Source organism: Halichondria panicea, chromosome 1, assembly GCF_963675165.1.
Source record: "Halichondria panicea chromosome 1, odHalPani1.1, whole genome shotgun sequence".
Lineage (NCBI taxonomy): Eukaryota > Metazoa > Porifera > Demospongiae > Suberitida > Halichondriidae > Halichondria > Halichondria panicea.
In genome coordinates, this window is record NC_087377.1 from 3,682,659 (window position 1) to 3,702,941 (window position 20,283).

General features: G+C 40.7%; 3 protein-coding genes across 6 annotated transcripts in view; 2 read left to right on the forward strand and 1 right to left on the reverse strand.

Annotated features, from left to right (window-relative positions):
• LOC135335329 (uncharacterized) overlaps window positions 1–12,927 on the forward strand; it is a gene marked incomplete in the record, with an annotated part of 45,405 nt that extends 32,478 nt beyond the window's left edge. The window contains 5 exon segments of the mRNA XM_064530798.1: window positions 11,320–11,482; window positions 11,545–12,201; window positions 12,283–12,345; window positions 12,419–12,520; window positions 12,581–12,927. Coding sequence (XP_064386868.1) covers window positions 11,320–11,482; window positions 11,545–12,201; window positions 12,283–12,345; window positions 12,419–12,520; window positions 12,581–12,798 — 1,203 coding nt within the window.
• On the forward strand, window positions 48–10,670 carry LOC135334998 (uncharacterized). The gene is made up of 11 exons (XM_064530400.1): window positions 48–564; window positions 4,987–5,769; window positions 5,888–6,011; window positions 6,090–6,307; window positions 6,516–6,821; window positions 7,001–7,309; window positions 8,197–8,288; window positions 8,376–8,482; window positions 9,398–9,533; window positions 9,648–9,811; window positions 10,115–10,670. The coding sequence occupies exons 1-11, from the start codon at window positions 477–479 to the stop codon at window positions 10,293–10,295; spliced, it is 2,508 nt and encodes an 835-aa protein (XP_064386470.1). The 5' UTR covers window positions 48–476; the 3' UTR covers window positions 10,296–10,670.
• A 38-nt stretch (window positions 12,928–12,965) lies between the features above and the next one.
• Window positions 12,966–20,233, reverse strand: LOC135334894 (ras association domain-containing protein 2-like). Of its 4 annotated transcripts, XM_064530274.1 has the most exons (16): window positions 20,075–20,230; window positions 19,625–19,661; window positions 18,035–19,251; window positions 17,246–17,436; window positions 17,081–17,112; window positions 16,757–16,854; window positions 16,279–16,409; window positions 16,062–16,137; window positions 15,701–15,908; window positions 15,404–15,483; window positions 14,921–15,027; window positions 14,754–14,850; window positions 14,469–14,570; window positions 13,878–14,054; window positions 13,186–13,283; window positions 12,966–13,125 (listed from the first exon to the last, which is right to left on the reverse strand). In XM_064530274.1, exons 3-16 carry the CDS (start codon window positions 19,199–19,201, stop codon window positions 13,065–13,067), a joined length of 2,625 nt encoding a protein of 874 aa, XP_064386344.1. In that variant the 5' UTR covers window positions 19,202–19,251; window positions 19,625–19,661; window positions 20,075–20,230; the 3' UTR covers window positions 12,966–13,064. The 4 variants fall into 4 exon arrangements, with proteins under 4 accessions (XP_064386344.1, XP_064386336.1, XP_064386358.1 ...); XM_064530266.1 differs by lacking the exon at window positions 19,625–19,661 and having other exon boundaries at window positions 20,075–20,233; XM_064530288.1 differs by lacking the exon at window positions 18,035–19,251.
• Window positions 20,234–20,283: the final 50 nt, after the last annotated feature.

Here is a 20,283-nt window from a genome sequence, read left to right on the forward strand (position 1 = left end):
TAATAAAGACTACGTCATTATTAACTTTTTGGCTTCGTGTCCAACCTCCTCTGGCAGTAGTATCGTACAGCCAGTGGGGAGAAACTTCTGCACTGTGCATTTCTGACAAAAAGGGTATGAAAATCGAGTCGAATGCGTAACTTGTATTTGTGGAATGGTAGGTCTTAGCTTGACATGATAGTTTCGAGCAATTTCATCAACACCAGATGTCTGACAAGCGCGGTGCAGCTCAGACGTGGATAGCCTCGAATAAAACCCGGGAAAACACGGATGGTTATTCGAGGTCCTTCCGTTTCCTTCCTATGATAGAAGCCTAGGATAATAAATGCTTTCTGTTGCAACTATCCCATTTTTCTACCTAGAGGTCACAGATCTGCTCCTGATACATATTGCCAAAGCTGTGGCCTGAAATATTCCAAGATAACCTTCCCAAACAGCTCATTTCTCAGGGACTGCAGTGCTTCTCTTGCAATGATATGAAGCTTCTTATAGCTGTGGCTCTGTTGGTTGTTGGACTCTCTCCTTACCCAGGCTTCAGTCAGACCAGTGAGGCACCAACTGATGGTAAGTTAAATAAGGTATTTTATGAGCTCTAAAATAATTATATTATTAAAATAATTATATTTGCATGCAGTGGAGTAAATTCAGTATAATAGTACCCCTGCACGTATACCGTGTAACTGGTGGGTGTTTTAATTTGGCGATTTGGCAAATTTTATATACCAAACATTGCTAAATTAGCACATCTGAGGCGCCAAATTAAAAACTACCAATTAGGTTCAAATGGCTCATTCGCCAAACATAATACCCCCAGAAGTTAGTATAATGAATCACTTTTCTAACTGTCGCTCCTCTTAAGGTCCCTCCATGGTTGATTTTCGTCCTGATTTTTGTCCTGCCTACAATTTCCGGATCATGCAGTCGGGCGGGAGGGAAACGATGCCATCAACATGCAGTTTCCTCAAAAATAGGAAATTCTCTTGAACATCGTATGCATGGCATAGCTACATAGTAGGCAATCAGCAGTAGTCTTTTCTCCAGTTAGTGAGCCATCTATTAATTCTAGAGACTGCTGCCTAGTGCCAAAGCTTGTTAATCATTTCGCCATGTTGGTTTTTTGTATTGAGAAATATCAAAACATATGTTTCATTTTCTGCCTCTGGCTATCAGCAAAACTGCCTGTGGGCGGTGGATGGAGCCTTAGCTCTTGGCTATCAATGCACATACAGCAAAAACCCTTGTGTTATACAATAATAATGCATCATCAAGTACTTTGCCTGAAAGTATCAGCACCACTACGCTACCGAAAAATCAGAGCCATGCCCATAATTATTTTGGCAACAATAAGTTATGCTGACATTTTGATAGATCTCCTTACAAATGCTGGTAGCAGTGATAATTATACATGGTCGCCGATCTTTTGTATTAAAAGGATAGCATTTGTACAATGGCTAACTGCATGGTATAGACTTCTATATTTATAGCTGCTCGACAGTTACAATATTGAAGTGCAACCATAAACATCCTTTTCAGCAACTATCATGGATTAATCATTTCCCACTATTATTTGCACCGTTCCTGCATGCTATAACTACATCTGCAGCTTTCCACCAAGCCACAGCACCCTGCTTAGTTTTTTGCATGGGAAATTCCTTTCTATTCAGCACTATAAAAATGCACAGTTCTTAGATCGATAAGGGCCGGGGCTAGATCTTATAATTATCACAAGCTTTTAATTCTGATGCGCTTTTACTGAGTTCTACTTTAGCCATACAAAATAAGGAAAACTCATAGTGTATATATAGGAGTTGGTAAATTATGCTGGCATAATAGGCACCTTCGTAACAATAGCAGGCAGGTTTTGGAAATACAGGTCAGTACAAATCATAGTATAAACATTTGTAGGCCTGACGGAAGTACTGGTGGTTAATTATCTCCTTGGCATAGATAGAGTCATGTATAGCCATTATTTATAGTTGTGCAACGAAATGTAGCCTACACATTGTGCTTTGGAGGAATAATGGGGAAGCAAAGAATAATAGGCAATTTAAAGAAAAAGAATAATAGGCTGTTATCCGTTTTAATAAGTTGTTCCCAAATAATTATCGTGAAACAATACATTAAAATGACTTGTAACAGGTAGCCCAGACCCCAGAGGTATCTTGACACCATCATCGTTACCTAGCAACTGACCACCCCTACTAATTAGCAATTGTACACAAACATTCAAAATTATGTACACAAAATTAATAATCACATTATTGTATGAAGGCACAAATCAGGATTTGCAGAAACTTCTCTATCGGCAGACGCCCTTCTCCCTGGAAATGTTTTCTCGTCACTTTTCTACTGCACTAAGTGTACCTTGAGGCAGCGTATTAAAAAAACCACGTGAAAGAGTAGCACAATGTACATGCAGGGGGGGCGGACAAGGGTGAACCATTACGTAACAAGATTGAATTCTTAACCTCATTCCAAACCGATTCTTTTCCAATAGAGCATTTGTTGGGTAAAATGGGGGGAAAAAAGTTTTGCAAGCCTCTGTACAGACCAATCCTTGAGATTGTAAGCAGTTTCATAGGTTTGTGAGCATGCATGCGCACTACTAGTCACACAGACTGAATGGCTGAAGCTAAGAGACATTCTACTGTCGTTGACTCTTATCAGCTTGCAGCATCACAAAACAAGCAGGCCGGTTGGGGCAAGGTACTATAATTATACAAATAGTTCTTTATGATACTAGGAAGCTAAACTCCTATACTTTCAAACTTCTATGAATAACAATTAACGAGTAATTTAGGCGACAATTATTAAAAAAACTTTCCTAACTCAGCAATATTTATGCTCGCGTGATGTTATCCGGCCCCCCCTGATGCGCATGTGCTGGTACCTACATCTACATGCAGTGTGCGCCTAATTATAGCTTCAACACAGCAAGTACAGCAAATTTTACTAACGTGGCCGTCATATGACGGATTCAACAGGGAAAGGTTATTAACTTGAGCCATATATCCTTGATCATGCAGGAGCCACGGCTACTAAATGTTTCGCAGAGGAGGCTAAAATTCGAGAGAGGCCATTGTTCCAAGAGCCGTGTTTATTTGCTCTAGCTAATTCAAAGTTTGTCATCAACTTTTCACCTGCATAAACTTGAACTCTACCATGAGAAAGTCTTGTTAAAGCACTAATAAGCTGCTACCTGTACCTAGTAGCATGTAGCTATCTGCTAGTTTTAATAATTTGTTTGGGCTGCCACGTGTAGAAATGTTAGAGTCAAAGTTCACTGAGGCTACTATTTGAGAGCGGCCTTTATCTCTTTCCTTGGCAATCTGTTGTAGAAATTACAACAATGGGTAAGGAATCGTTATGATGAATTAGATGAAGTTGTATGTGAGCTCCTCCCTGACAAACAAACTGTAGTCTAGGTAACCTCCTTATCAGTCAAGTAGGCTAAAAATCTGTGTCCTTTGATGTAAGCTTTGATGTCTCTTTGTGCATATGTAGTTATAAAAAAAAAAAAAAAAAAAAAAGAAACCTTTGACTAGCTAGGAAGAGTAGCAGCAGTAGTAGTAGGAAGAGTAGCAGTAGCAGTAGTAGCAGTGCAAGCAGGACTAGACTAGATTAAAAAGTTGGTGGAAAGAATAACTGACCGTTTGGACGTCACCTGGCTGCCAGACTTTCATCTGGACTCTTCCCCCTGAGTAGCTGGCCTTTCTCTAAGCCACAAAACTGAGCAAGAAGCTGAAGAAGCAGCTAGACAGAGACATGTACCTAGCCTTGAGAATTGTGAGGCGTGGCTCAATTAGTTAGCCCAGCCCAGAGGAATTGTTACCGTGGGTACTGAACAACCGTAGAAGTAGGGCTACCCCTGGCTTTACTGAATTAACTAGCTGTGTCTGCTGTCTAGTTGGACCAGATTTAGCTAGATAATGGGGTAGAGAATAGTTGAGCGGTGCTGTGTGTAGCTTGAACTGTACTGGCTGGCAAGAATCTAGTAAGCACCCTATGCACTGATAACTCGTCAGAATGGAGGGTATGTTCTAGGGATCTGGACAGCTGTACATCCAAAGGAGCCAGGGAGTGCCAATCATCTTCTCCCAGTCTCTGACACGCTAAACAAAAGGAGCTAGAACTGGGAGTCCCAGCTAGAATTGCTAGCCGGATCTAGACTAATAGAATGACATGGAGGCATGGTGAGGCCGGATCCACACTAATTGATCGACCTAAAGACGCTCCTGTTCCAGATTTCACGAATGGCAAGGAAAGGGTTATACAAGAGCAGCCTCTAATCAAGCATATACGGTGCCCATAATCTACTAAACCCTATCTGAGTATGAGTTATCAGCTTAATGGCACCGTACTGTTCTCACTCGCCTTGGGTAGTGCAGTCACTAATCATTTTACCTCGAGGTTAAATTTGCAAGGGTTAAAACTACGCCCTCTTTAATAGGCAGTGGCGGATCCAGACAGGTTCCATGGGCTCCATGGAACCCCCTTTTTACACAAGAACACACTGGAGATCAACTTACTAAGCTAGCAACTCAGCTCAAATGATCGTGATCTGTAGTTACTATAAGCTGATTTCATAATTGATATGTGGGCAGGGCTCTCTAATGCGCATTGCTTATTGCATAGGAAAGTGATGACTTTTTTTGTTTTTTTTAGTCAAATTAACTGTTTTGGAACCTCCCTCTCAACATTCCTGGATCCGCCACTGATAGGTGCAGAGGTGAGGTCGCCATTGTTTTCCTACTGAGCATGCTCAGACATCAAGAAATGGGGAAATTACAAGGACATAAAAATATCAGTCCTGCAGTGAAAGTCTAGTGGGCTAAAACAACAAAGTTATACACATGAAGTTTCAATATTATTATAGCTTGCTAAAACCACATGCACACACCAAGTTAGTACATGGTACTACTGTACACACTGCCAACTGAATATATGCACTGCCTGAATATTGGGTGCTCTCTCCTTTATTAACAGGATCTGTATCAGTTGACAGAGTGAAATTCTCCTACACCTACAATAATGTCTATGTGACGATCTACTTTAATAATTTGATGGAGAATCCATTTTTGAACTACCAGTCGTTTGCTGATATACAGTGCTTTTTGAATAAAATTGTTTTCAGAAACACACACACGAATGAAATCTTCCAGGCTGAATATGCGGGTCGTTGCACTTCGTACGATAGCATCGCCATTCAGATTAAAATGAATCCTAGAGATTATCTCAGAATGGTTGTGAGTGAGTTTATTGACACCAACTCTACTACACCCTTGGGCTTGGAAATGTACACTGCAGATATGCTTGGAGCTCCTTTCAACCTTCAAATAGAACCAGATGAAGCCATTGAATGTGACTTGAGAACGAACTTGATGTTCAATGTTAGGATTACTGACCCTGATTATTGGACCGATGAGAGAATTCTTTTGATTCATTTCACTACTTTCATTGATGTTGCGACTGTCAATGCCAGCAAGCTATCACTCTCTCTCAATCACAATCAAGATGCAAACAACACTGTTAACATTACAGGTGGTGAAATACTGAACCAGTCGCCTGGCTTAACATTATCTGTGGCTATTAGACTGACTTTTAGTGATCAAGCTCTTCTTGCGAGTAAAGGAATATGCATGTGGAATGATGGGTTCAATCTACCTTGTTACGTTGGCATAGAATCAGGATTTGCTGCCGGGTATTTTGGAGTAGAGGTTTCTCCCACTACTGGCAATTCAGTGTATAATTTCTGGAGAGCTCCCACAGGTAATCATAATGTGACTATATTAGCTTTAGTAGATCGATATGTAAGAACACATGTAATTTGGGTCGTACATATTTATATACTCACTAATACAATAATTATTACATGACTACTCTGCAGATTCTGAGCCAGTAACTATGTCCATTCAGCTGGAGTACATCAGTGGGTTGACTTTTAACCTGACGCTTGGTCCAAGTCAGCCATTCGGAACTCGATCAACTTTAATTGGCGAGAGGATTATCAGGTATGACATGAAGCACCGTAAATTATAGCCTTTAATTTAATGCTTGAACAATGCGTATACTTACACAACTACGTACAGTGTGACGTGTACTAGCAGGGACACTAGCAAACATGTGAACCCCATGCTGGAGATTGACAATGGTGCAGTGTCTATTCCTGATAGCTATATCAGGAATGATTGGCCCAGCTCCACCACCTTGAATGCACCCAGGGGGCTAGCTGAGTCTGGTTTGCAAGGTTACTACACGTGCAGGACAGAGGGTGACACTTTCCTCAGCCCTCACCTTCTGCATTCCAGTAATAATTATAGCACGTACAGAGCATTGTATTTTTATAGTACACATTATACTTATGCACGTGCTCATAGTTGGTTGTCTGCAGCATATTATTTAACAGAGTCTGTCAATATAATTAAAAGAACTGTGTACTTTAGAAGATTCAATTTACTTCTTTTCCCGCTGGAATCACTTTCATGTTGCATGTGTTTTGCTTTCTTTCTATTCAGATTTTCTTGATATTATTTTCTACCAAGGAGCCTCCGCTACAGTTGATGTACATGAAGACATTGTACTCCGCTTTGCACATGCCGACTTGTATCCTGGTTTTATTAATGATCCTCATGGTAATCGATTTTATGTGGAAACCAATGGACATAATACACCACCTTTTGAGTATCGTTTCGAAACAAACACCCCATTTCCATACCATGCTGAGCTGCACATCAACAGGACCCAGGTGGACTATGAGGGAGTGTACTTCATCTTATACAAATATTCTATCATACGGCAACACTTCTCTATCGATGTCAACAGTGAGTTCTGTATGACTGCATGTGACCACATTTAGTTAGTCAAATGCAGCATAATACTCTCATATGATTTCTATTAGCTTGCGTATTTATTAATTAGAAACCTTGGACTCGGCCTATAAAGTTCTATTATCTACTAAGATGTTATTGGAATGAACATTGAATGTGTATTTTCCCCACAGAACCTAAACTGACTCTCTACCCACCGGTTCTGACTGTGCTCGGCTCTGACCCTCCCGATACAACTGCCTCTCTCACTTGTACCTCTGACAATACAAATGTCCCTGTGCTGTTCTCTGAAAATTACAATTCACTGGGCATCACGTCTACCTATCTGGATGACACCAACAGCTCTGTGAGATTGGATTTTGAGCTAAACGAAACCCTTATTGGCATGCTAGATGGGATGGAGTTTATATGTGAGGCCAGGGACCCAGATAATTTCAGTTCCATCGTGTCAACAGCTAGCTCCACCTTCAGAGAAGTGTCAGGTAATTAGATGATAATTAATAGTATGGCTAAGAGTGCAATATGGGATTAATAGCACGAGTAACAAGCAATGGCAAGGATACTAACTATTAACCTTGCCAGTGCTTGTTATGAGTGCTATTAATCCCTTAATTATTGCACGAGTAGCCATACTTGTTAATCATTTATGATGAAGTTTTAAGGACAGTTTTAGTAGTTTTAGTAAAAAAATTAGCCGCAGCCGTTATTCGAACGTGCGGTCGTCAAGGCAGTAATTGCATGTCGTTAATGACGACGTGCAATTACCGTTATGCGATATTAATCACTGTATGAATCCCAGTGAATAATAGGACAACATGCGATTATAGTTTTTTACGAGTCCCGCCTCTCAGGGTGTTAAAGTTCTGTCTACCTTGACTAGTTTTCACTGTGCACCTCATGTGCTTAGAAATTCACTAAAATAGCAGGTAAAGGGTTAGTTAATTTACTGGTTGCTTCTAAATTAGTTATAGGCCTCGTGACATCCACAGGAGTATGATGAAGGTCCTCAGCACACTTGCTGTGCTCGGGATGCTACAGCCTCAGGCCTTGGCGGTCTGATACATTCACATTCCGTATAGCTCAAAATTCGCTGTTTTCGTGGGTTAGCAATCCTATACACGAAAATTTTTCTTTGGAATTATCTGCTATAACGTGCAAACATTAAAGGCGTGGTTTCCGGTAAGCGGTCAACCCACGAAAATTATTCAACGAAACACTTTTAGACGCCATTCCATGAAATTTAAGTCTTGAACGTTGTGCTATACGGTAATCCATGTCATGTAAGAGCTATGATGATGTTGAGTGTACAAGAATCTACACACATGTTCACACGTACACCCACGTACACATACACACACACATTCGCTAGCTACCACTGCTACACCACCAGTTATGACTGTACCTGATTACGCTATTCCTAATGTCGTTGCTGTGGAGATCAACGGAGTCACTCTTTCCACGGTAACAAATACAACTAACTACATAAATTAATCCATCATCTCCCATGCATGATGTCAATAATGATAATACTTTGTCCTTTCCCTCTAGTTCACTCTTGAGAATCAGAGGCGCTTCAGAGAAGCCACAGCAGATGCTGTCAATGACTACTGTGAGGATAATGAGTGTCTGGTAGCATACCCTCAGGCAAGAGCAAGGTAAATTGATTGATTCCTGCTATAAGTGTATACAATGAGGAACATTTTAAGCCTCAAAACTGTACACTTAACGGATGAAATAGTGGATTATTATAGTGGGTCACTAATTTCAAGGCCATGCATAGCAAGCGGTCAGGGGCTGGTCAGATTGTGGTCAGATCCTGACCGCTGCTACGCTTGGCCGAGCCACTTTTTGTAGGGTAATGGTTATCACTATTAATTAAAATTGTATAATGGTTTCCTGGTAATGATAATGGTAATGTTGTAATCGATTAGTGAGGCCTCTGCTTAAACTAATGTAACCTTGACAATTGACAAACCATAAGTTGGCCTACGCCCTAGCCTCGTTCCCAGACCGAGTTGTCTCTATTAAATAACACTAGGTCTCCAACTAGGACTGGTACTATTGTATCTGGGCGTGGTTAGAAACCGAACAAAAGCAGAGAGATTTTGCACACTTTAAAGAACTCCTGTCGACAAGGTCTGCGTTGGTCCTACCATCATGCACAAAGGGCAGCAATTGATAGGCAATTGAAAACCAGACTTTCTGACAGCTATACAAGAGCTTGAGAGCCTGGGCCTGTTCTGCCATGAGAGTGAGACATTCTTGCTTCAGCAAGAGACTATCGGCTATACGTTAATCAGAACTTGCCATGGTTAGCTAGCTAGCTAGCTAGATAATAATTATATGGCTAGAGTTTTATACTTAAGAGCATTTACATGGAGCTACGGTATTAAACTTATACGGGGGAAAATTAAGAAGCAAAATATGAAAAATCACTGTTTTTGCTATGTATTTTTCACCTTCGTTACAATTAAAGAAAATCGACCTGGGAACAAGGCTATAGCTAGTTTTATGCCCTTTCTTTACAATGTATCCTTGCCTCTTCCTCCCCAACACACATGCATGCTCAGGAGGAACACTCTCACGGCTGACAATCTCTACATTACTGACATCACTAGCACTGGAGAGTCTAGAGTCAGCTTCAACTTGTACGCTCGTTTGGATGGTGGCATCCTCAACGGTAGTGCCTTGGCAACGGCTGTACTGGTAAGAGTCTTTCCTTGCTATACAATGGAGTCAGTGCTGATGAATTGTTCTATAATTATAATTTTATGTGCATACATGCATGGGTGCATTTGTCTAAATCTCCCTACCCTATAGGATCATCGTGATGAGTATGCAGCCCTAGGCTTTAATGTGGCTAGTGTACAGCTGCCTACAGAATCAACCACCATTCTGACGACCAACCAGATCATTGGTATAGCTGTGGGAGGTGGTCTTGGACTGGTCTTAATACTGGTCCTTCTTCTGATTACTATCACATGGTGAGGCTCAGGACCATAGATAGCGGGGGAAGGGAGGGAATTTTCCCCCCTGGTATTCTAGATCTAGCATTATGACGCCCATGCAATTGCATGGCTTGGGCATGCATGTTATGAAACGTTAGGCTTGCATATGTAAACCATGCAATGATTGATGATCACCATGAAGTAGCAAAGAAACCTTGAGTCATGATTTGCTGGCAGTACGTATAGATCAAGTACACGGCATAATTAATAAGTGCATGTGTATAATTATGCGGTGACCTCAAGTGCAAATCTTTCTCATTATTACACCCATGCATGCAGTTGTTGTGCCAAGCATCGATCAGGACAATCCAAGAATGGAGGAGACCTCACCAATGCTGGTACTAGCCTTGACATGAAGCCAGTACCTCACAAGGGCCTCGAAGAACAAGCCGTGGGACTAGAGTCTGAGGACAAGGAAGGGGATCTCGACTATGAGAGATATAAAACCATTAGTCTTTAACAACAGTATTTTGGTGACACTATTAATAGATAGGTAGCTACTGAACTTTTAGCTTTGTTTTGTCATGTCCCCTCCTGTTACTATTAATAATGCATACCGTAGAGCGTGATACATTTTTGAACTCCCAATTAATTTTTTTTTCTTCGTAGCTACAGCATAGTGATATAGAACTTATAATTGCACATAATAATTGTTTGATTTAATGCCCCAAATAATAAAAAAAATATCCACAGTACGAATAAATAGCACAGACAATTAAACGATTCAACTAACAAATATTTCATTTGCTGTTGGTTATTATTTTTTGTCTGAAATGCCTATCACTGAATGCTACATGTTTAGTTAATGATCTTTACATCTTTACATTACGTTATCTACATGCAGGGGTAGGGCTTGTGGAGTTCAGTTTTCTTGATTGCAACTAAAAGAGATATGGACCTGAGATGGCTCATTCTTCCAACAGCTCTTATGATATCTATACAAGGTTGGTCTGTCATGAGTTAATGGATTGCATGTGCTTGCGCTTGAAGCCTTCTATAGATGCATGGTGTTATAATTATGTTTGCAGCTCAGTTCACAGTACAACCAGTGTCAGTGGTACAGGCCCAGGGGATAGATGCAGTGTTTGAGTGTCAGTATCCTGGAGCACAAAGTTACAATTGGGCACTCAATGGAGAGTTTCCTACTGAGAATAACTACCCACCTGATGTGACTGTTACCCTATCGTCTGGTGGTATCCCAGCAAAACTGTCCATCCCAGCCACAGGGCAGCACAGTAACACTGTTGTGCAGTGTGAGGCAGTCGTTAGAGACGGACGAACGTTCATACTTGAATTATCAGTAAATGCTACCTTGCAAGTACAAGGTAGTCACAAACATTAAATAGCTTGTTTTTGTACCCTGTTCTTCAGGTCCTCTTTCAGCTGTCTCCAACCTCCATGCTCAGTCATCAAGCACAACTATCACAATCACCTGGGAAGCTCCATTCTCTCTTAACCTCACCACAGTTGAACCAGACATACAGTATTGTGTGGATGTGTACGATAGTGCCACTGGTGTTCTACTACACTCTGAGTGTGGTATTATTGAGGAACGCTACACCTATTCCCCTAGCAACCCCTGCTCTATGTATGCATTGTTGGTGACGCCTAGAAGCAATCTTGACGGAGCTTTCAATGGAAGCATTGGTAAGTAGACTTATTGAAATGTGTGAGTGGCTAAAAATTAATGCTATCACAATCTAACACAGCACGGTTTCAGGAATTCACAGTGCGGCCAGTATCAGTGATACAAGCTGAAGGCCTGAAGGCAGTGTTTGAGTGTTTGTACCCTGGTGCCCTGAGTCACAGTTGGGGGATCAATGGAATGTACCCAGCTGATGATGCGTTTCCACCTGATGTAACTCGTACCTCACCGTCTGATGATACTCCAGCAAGACTGGCCATCCCAGCCACAGTCCAGTACAACAACACTGTGGTGCAGTGTAGGGCTGTGCTCATTGTTGAAAGAAATGCGCAGATTGTGCCAACATGTGATGTTCTGTTATTAATACAAGGTATCCAGGTTTTATTGAACATTACAATTTATACTTTGAGCACTTTAGGTCCATTAGATTCTGTTACTGGACTGAGACTGGACATAGCGACCTCTACTTCAGTGACTCTCACCTGGGATGCCCCCTTCTCTCTAGACCTCACCACAGCTGAGCCAGACATACAGTATTGTGTGGATGTGCACAGTGTCCCTAGAGGACAACTAGTGGAGTCAACATGTGACATCATCGACACTAACTACACTTTCTCTACCAGTGATCAAGGCCAGTTAGTGTTTACAGTGACACCAAGAAGTAATGTGGAGGGTAGTCTCAATGGAACCTCCAGTGAACTAGTCGGACCTCCTTTGCAAGGTAATTAAATTGGTTTGTGTACCAAGCAGGATAGCCACATAATACTATCTAGTCAATCTCTCCCACCCCCTCTCCTCACAGCTAACGGAACAATCACTGGCGGCCCTGCTATTGAGTCTGCTCAACAACAGTTTACAATAGCAGGTGAGTAATAAAATACGCTAAACAAGCTTAACTTTAGTATGCTTTGTGGATAATTATTGTCTTTCCCATGCAGTGTCTTCAGGTGTGACTGCTGTGGTAGTTTTACTCCTACTCTTAGTCATTGCCATTTTAACAGCTGTTGTCATAGTGAAACGAAAACAAAGGAACCACAAAGGTAAACTGTTGACAAATTTGTTTCTATTTCTTTTTAATTTAGATGATGTTGTTGTATCAGATGGAAGAGTGGATTTGTCATCAACATTGCCAAAGATTGAGCAGCCTAACGAAGCTTATGCTCCAGTGCTCAATAAGAACATTGCCTATGAGCAGACACGGATACCAAGACACAATGAACACACCACCACCATCGTCACCACGGTAGTAGCAATGGAGGATGAGAACACTGAGCCAAGTCATGAGTACGAAGAAGTATTACCTCAGGAACACGATTGAGCGTCACCTCACATTATTACATAATGTAGTTGTTCCAAATACACGTAAAATAAATTGTGGTTACATTAGTGTTGTTATTTTTCCGAAAAGTTCGATAATTTGAACCATGACAACTGTGCCTCGTTCACACACTCAGTATTCAAAGTGATTGGGCCTGAAAGCAATCGTTGAATTAAGCAAACCATTCTCAATAGAGCTATATGAAATAGCTACAAAGTGCACCCTTTATCACAAATAATTATTACACAACAACTGTACTCTAAGTGCTAAGTGTCTGTTTGTGAACTATTCAGTGCATCTTTAACCTCTCCTCTCCAGCGACCAAACCTGTGCACACAATAATTATACAGTGATAAACTTTCCACTATACAAGCTCGGGTTTCACACCTTGATCTAATCCTCTTTTCCTCCTTTTCTTCCTCCTCGGTAAATTTGGTGCAGAATGTCTCCAGTTCGTGCACAGTGAACTTGATCCACTGTGAAGCCTGGATGAAAGGGTGTGCATACAATGGCGTAACTTAAGACATTTAGGGGGGATCTGAGGTAATTGGTAAGGCACGCTGACTCTTATAATTATGGGGGGGGGAGATTCAGCCTCAAAATCATGTTGCTTTCGACGTGCATGAGCTTCAAACAACAAATACGCAATAATTACAGAGCAATTCTTGGTTGCTGGCCTCACAGTTGAATGCAAAGTTGAGTACAGAGTCATTGTATTAATTGATAGTGCATGTTTTTTTCTAAAGTATTGAGCCTATAATTATACGTAATAAGAATGAGACTGATGAATGCAGCTAGCAATGTACCAGTCAGAGAACAACATTGCATATGAAGAGCATCACTAATGCAGCAGGCAGGAATTGACATAATAATTGAGGAGCGTTATCTTTAAAAAGCTGGTGGAGGCAGCTACTTAAATTGAGATCACTGAACACGCACTGTTACAGTAACTAGCACTGGCTAGCTGCATTGATATAATCACAGTTGAGTGTTACATTCTACAATCTTTGGTAGCAAATGAATTTCTCACTATACGAATGTGAATTGATATAAGAGGCACTCAAAATGAAACTCCTCACCTCTGCTGACAGAATCTCCTCCACCTCTGAGGTTTCAATGACAAACAGTTTAGCGATATCTTCAGAGGGTCCTAACTTGAGTCGTAGCTTGAGTGGGTAGTCATCGTCCTTACACAACTCTTTGCGGCCATTGTCATAGAACACACAGAGAGAGAACTGGGACACATCATTCTCAACCTGGACAAGAGGAGAGAGGAATTTTAGGGGATATAGACAAAAGATAATAGACAGGCTATACCTATACCTAGTACCTGCATGCAGAGCTATATTATAGCTCTGCATGCCGCCACAGATCAAAAGAGAAGCAGTATACATGTACAGTAATATAGACTAAAGTGTATACTTGCAACACAACAAAGAATTGCCAAAAAATAGCAGTCACAAGCTTATATAAGAGTGCCAAAAATGAATAATAATTATTTCATTATCACTACTATAATAGCCAAGACTGCCAAAAATCTAGTTTGGTTTTTTCTGAAGCTAAACCTTTAATTACTATACGTTCAAGCAAACAAACATATAGATCTAGCATACATTACGCCATGAGATTCGTGATTACAGCCTATGGGATATAATTATTATGATTCACACCTTGAACTTGGCTAGTAGCATTTTGAGCACATCAACAGTCTGGATGGCATTGGACACTCTCAAGTTCGTGGACTGACCGTGTGGAGGTGTGTACCTGTGATGCTGTGCAAAGATAGTGGGGGGAGGGGATTAGTCAAGTTTGGATCACAGCACACTATAATTATAGACCAATAGCTACTTATAGCTTATAGCTTATAGCTTATAACTTATAGCTGCATGCTTGATAGTGTTACAATAATTATACGTTAGATCTTAAATATCTAGTAGTTTATTATGAGATTGTACCCTAGTCTCCATTCTGATTTCAGTCTTTTTCCGTCGAGACAATCGTCTAAACGAAGCCGATCGTTTTCTTGTTGAGTTCCAGTTTACATCGAGACTACTGCAAGGGTATCAAAACACGACGATAATGTACACGGCCGGCCCACTCTCTGTTCACTATTGAATCTCACCAAGTTAGGGAAGATCTGCTGATAGTACTTCCCCTGTCTCTGTCGTGGTCTTCAGCCGATGGCTCCATTGAGTACATTAGCTCCCGACGATTCCTTTTTTCTCTGACCTGATTGAGGCAATACAGGACATGAATACACACCACACAAGTACATGTACATGCACAGCAGTTACTTCCTGCGGCTGATTCCAATTACAAAAACAAAGCCCATAAGTTTACTACAACAGAGTACAGGCTTGTTGGCTAAAAGTACTGTTGGGTAACCCAGTTATTGAGAGAGCACACATGCAGCTAGTGCAGTTCTTTTTCTACCTCTGACTGCTCATAAATTATTATAAGCTAGGCCATGAGAATCATGCAGCCAGTCTTCTATAATATTAGTTGCTTGTTTAGGTCAAGATTTTGTGACTGACCATAGTACAAAAAGTTGAACGAAGAGCCAATTTAAGCTGCAAATGCATATAGCATTGATTTCTAATCATACCTTTTGAGCTTCTTCCAGCATCACGGTGTATGCTGTGTCGTCCATCCCCACAAAGTCGTACGTAGAATCCCTTTTACTCCCTACGTATGAAAGGATACCTCATATGCAGTGTACATAAATGCGTTAATTTTTGATGACAACCTTTTTATACGTAGATTGTTATAAAGCTATCAAAATTTCAATCTGAAAACTGACAGTGCGTGGGTACTCAATATAATTTATACAACTGTCTCTTATCTCCACGAGATCCACAACCATTCGCTATAGATACGGTATAATTACAGTACAGTAACGTACCAGCATTATCCCACCCGTTGACCAATTGGAGCAGCTTCTTCCTCTCACCATCGTTCAGCTCAGCGCCATTACTCGAGCTCACAAAGTCATGAAAGGAGTCTCTGTTATTCCTGGCTTTAGCGTACATGATTCCGGGGGCCAATCGAATCGACTTCTTCAAACCCCAGTAGATCTTGAGCACTCCCTCAAAAAATAGCTGACCATTTACCTAAACAATCCAGATGGATAATTATAATGAAGTTCAAGAGCAATTAAGTGGTATACAATTGGTACAAGGAGTGCATGCAACATAGGACACATAGTTATCACAGGAGGATCACTTGGAGCCTTGATTTATTAATTCCAAATGTAATGCATGTACCTCTTTTGACTGAAGTTCCTCAGCTGTATTCTGCTTGTACATGTTGTACTCGGAAATTTTACTCAACAGTTTATTTCTAGAGGGGTGGGGAAAGATTGGATAATTATGGGGTAAAACACTATTTTACATCCTTTGGTAATAAAGTGCCAAGTTACTGGGTAAGTACTTGGCCAGGCGGGGGGGGGGGGGGGTATTTTTCTTCTAAACGACAACCTACGTTTCTGGTGCTGGCTGCTTATTGACGGCATCAGGGCCAATCTTGGAGGCCATGAGGACTCCTCCATTCCTGAAACCCTCCTGTCCAAACAATAGCTGGTAGCAACCGTTGCAGTAAGGCTTCTCTTGATGCTGTGATGGAAGGAATAAATTCGTTATAATGCATGAGGTGGGAATTAACCCTGGTACCAAATGAACAGTTTGCAAACAAAAAACAACAACAAAAAACAACAACTCCCACAACTCCTACAAAGGCCACCTCTGTATATATGTAACGATTAAAGGTATAGAGGGTTCACTGTAACCATGCATTATAATGTCATAATAGGTAATCAGACTGTATAATTATTGTAGTACTCAGCAATACCATATAAACATGGCCTTAATAGTTTGCTTCCATTGTTACAGAGGGGAATCTACCGTACATAAATGCATGCATATATCACTTGGTTGATGTATTGAAATGTTGCATGACTCACTATAATTGAGTGTTGTCCGGGTGGCAGTGTTCGATCACAGTAGTCACACCTCAGGCAAGATGGACACCAGTCACTGTCCCCAGCGACCTGGCGATCAGCTGTACGATAATGCAATAGGTAGGGTTACCGGGGTTGGATTTACGCCGGTTAAATTTCTTAGTTTAACCTCTACAAACAAAATAGGAATTTACAGACTGTGTTGGGGGGGTAATCTATTGATTGGAGGGGAAGCTGATATAGAAGTGTTTATAGGGGAGAAGCTATAACCACATAACTTATGTTTCAAACATATACAAGCATGAGTATAGTGAGAGGACTACTTACCTTTTTTCTTGAAAGCTGTTCTCTGTTTTGACCTGCACGATAATAATTATCATATATGAATTAATGAACAACTACGTACTACTATTATCAATGAGTTGTAATAAGGATTGGTAGAGCGTGTGTAACTTTTAGCGGCCACTGTTTTACGAATACTTTCAGCTATACCTTCTGCTCTTAGTATCCACTGACATGGCTCCATTACCCGAGTTCTCCTCCACAATGGGGCTGAGGCCATTGCCTGCTTCAAGAGAGAGAGATGAGATCAAATCATCCTCTTCTAGAGAAGTATCCACAGAGTTGAAGCCGTTTTCTGTTCTTGTCCTGTCTTCGCACTTCTCACTCATAACTGAAGACACCTGAAATGATCGACAAACGAGTCGAAACGATTAAAACGAGTATAATTACGTTTTGGCTATATTACCGTAGTGCTAGAATAGCTATAATTATGCGTTTTGGGAACTTTTAGAGAACAAAAACGTTATGCGATTTTTAGATAAATTTGTTTCTGGATTAGGCTGTGAGGCCTAATTGCGATACAATATGGTATATACATGTAGCCGCTCGCATAAAATAAAAGCATAATCAGTTTGTATCACGCATACATTTCTAGCATTACAATAATTATAATCATACTGAGGTAATTTTGTTTGTTGTAAAATGTTCATTTGGGACCTGCATGCTAAACATTCGTACAGTATTAACAAACGCCTTTGTTCTATGCGGCAATTATTATTATTATTATGACTCTTCAATGAATTCCAGCACCAATTGGGGACTGAGAATTTTAGTTATTGAAACTAGTTTGACGTTTTGCTGGGTTTTACTATATTATAGTACCTGGAAATGCTTTGTGACCTAACTATTAAGGCAATAGTTATTACAACATTGCTGAGTCTAGCTGACCTACAATACAGTTGTTTACCTATTATGACATTATTGATTACTGCTGCTTACCTGTGGCGATGGATGGAGAAACACTTTGCTTGAGTCTTGTTTTGGATCGCCTCGAAAAAGTTTCGTTTGAAGATCGCGATAGGGGACAGACAAGTGAAGAGTGTCCAACGTAGCAGTAAACACAGGGAACACTTCAGCAGCAATGCTCTTAGCAAGGGACAGTATCAAAACACAGTCTTCTTGAATCGATACAAGTTGCAGATCCCACGGTTCAATGTTTAACTTGTTCGCTAGTTGCAAGCACACTGATTTGATTTGCTTGAGGCTCACAGCAGCATTTCTGTGGTGTGTGTATTGCAGAGCCAGGTATACAGTATTGGAACCTGTGCTTCGAGAATGGAGAGTCGTGAACGGAACTTCATTCACATTTCGGGTGCAATACGTATCAAACTTGTCCAAATACTTTCTGAGATGTTGTCTGCCACTATTTGAACCAAATTCGGTTATTATCATTTCCAGGAAGTCGTAATTGAAGAAAGAGGTACGTTTGCAAATAATCCCGTCAATGGAATTACAGTTCATCAAATCAACTTTCTTTGTTAGCAAGAGGATCTTCAATTCTTGAACCGAATTTGTGGCAGATTTTATTAACAAGCGACGTAGCTCACCAAACAAGAACGTGATTTCCTCGAATTCTGATTTCAAATTGCCTTTGCGTAATTTATCTTTCGCAATGCAACCAGATGTTTTGAGAGACATAAATTGCAACGTTTCCCCTCCCTTCTTGCACGGGGTAGTACAGCCAGTGGGGAGAAACTTCTGCACTGTGCATTTCTGACAGTAAGGGCATACAAATCGAGTCGAATGCGTAACCTGTATTTGTGGAATGGTAGGTGTTAGTTTGACGTGATAGTTTCGAGCAATTTCATCGACGCAATCGTTTAGCGTGACTCCTTGTTTCGTAAGTACGCTCACAAAGACGTCGTATAGAAGTGGGTTTCTCTCGATCTTGTTTCTCACAGCAGTGACGGTGCGAACAGCTTTAATGAAAGACTCTGAGCTGGGACTACCTATTGATATTAAAGTGGTGTATTCAGTATCAGACAAAAGCTTTGCATTGTAGAGCTCGGTGCCTACAGTGTGAATGTTGTCTTTGATAGACTTGACAAGAAGAGAGGTGCATTCAACAATGGTGTCGAATTCGGGAGAAGTTTTACTCGATGCCATCTCTTGTTTTGAGGTTGTATAGAGAATAGATGAGATTCACGGATAACTCTCTGCGGACAAATTATTTGAATAGTGAGGTAGCTATATCAGTCCCGTCCCGGGGCGTCCCACATATGCAGTTAGGTGTAGAGTTCGGAGGATGCCACATGTTATACCGTTGTATAATTATGTACACAAAGAGTACGTTACGGTATGTGCATGCGTGTACAGTTGAGCCCCTCTTATGAACTTAATGGCCACCCCTAAAGAAAGACTAATAATTATTACGATAATTATAAAGGCAGGTCCCAAATGAACAGTTTTTTGTACAAGACAACAAAGTTGAGCCCCTCCTATAATGATGGCCAGCAAGGTTAACTAGTACTGTGATAAAGGCTATTGGCATACAGGTCACAAATGAACAGTTTATGTAAGACAACGTACCACTCAACAACGCTACCTCTGGCCAAAAACGTGCTCCCTATAAAGTTGACATTGTAAGTGTTACCAAAGTAAATACTCAATTGAGTGTTCCTTTTATCATTAATTCTTAGTACGTAAACAATATTGCTCGCGGACCACACCTAAGTTAGAGTATTATGCTTTACAATGAATGTATAGATGAGTATGATTGTCATATTGAAAGTTAAGAGTTATACCCCATGTAAAGTGATCCCAGCCTGTCTATAACTATATAGCTATAGTGGTCAGACCAACAGCTATAGCAATAGCTGTTAACCACATGTATGCACAGTAGAGGAGACATTATAATTATGGGACTTGGCTTTCATTTTAATTCCCAAGAATTGGTTAACTCTCTCAGCAGCTAAACACCCTATAGCTGAGCACAACCATAACAATCTTCATACTAGTCTCATGCAAACCTCAACATACCTTATAATAGCCAGTTAGCTCAGCAGCAGGTTACAAGAATAAAACACTCTAGCTATAGATCTGTAGATTGCCAAACACAATTTGCTGAATGTGACTATAATTATGACAGGCCTCCATATTTAGCACAGCCCAATTTGTCTTATTAGGGTGGCCATTGTGTCTAAGAACTTAATGGCCCAATCCATTACTAGTTGAATAGCGTGCACAAT

Bases quoted from the DNA above. Each gene is read 5' to 3' on its own strand.
- LOC135334998 (XM_064530400.1), top strand. From the start codon at position 477: ATGAAGCTTCTTATAGCTGTGGCTCTGTTGGTTGTTGGACTCTCTCCT. The intron at 6,308-6,515 runs GTAATAATTATA...CTTTCTATTCAG, and splicing joins CCCTCACCTTCTGCATTCCA to ATTTTCTTGATATTATTTTC. The intron at 7,310-8,196 runs GTAATTAGATGA...CACATTCGCTAG, and splicing joins CACCTTCAGAGAAGTGTCAG to CTACCACTGCTACACCACCA.
- LOC135334894 (XM_064530266.1), bottom strand. From the start codon at position 19,201: ATGGCATCGAGTAAAACTTCTCCCGAATTCGACACCATTGTTGAATGC. The intron at 17,437-18,034 runs GTAAGCAGCAGT...CGATCATTTCAG, and splicing joins TTCTCCATCCATCGCCACAG to GTGTCTTCAGTTATGAGTGA. The intron at 16,855-17,080 runs GTAAGTAGTCCT...ATTATCGTACAG, and splicing joins AACAGCTTTCAAGAAAAAAG to CTGATCGCCAGGTCGCTGGG.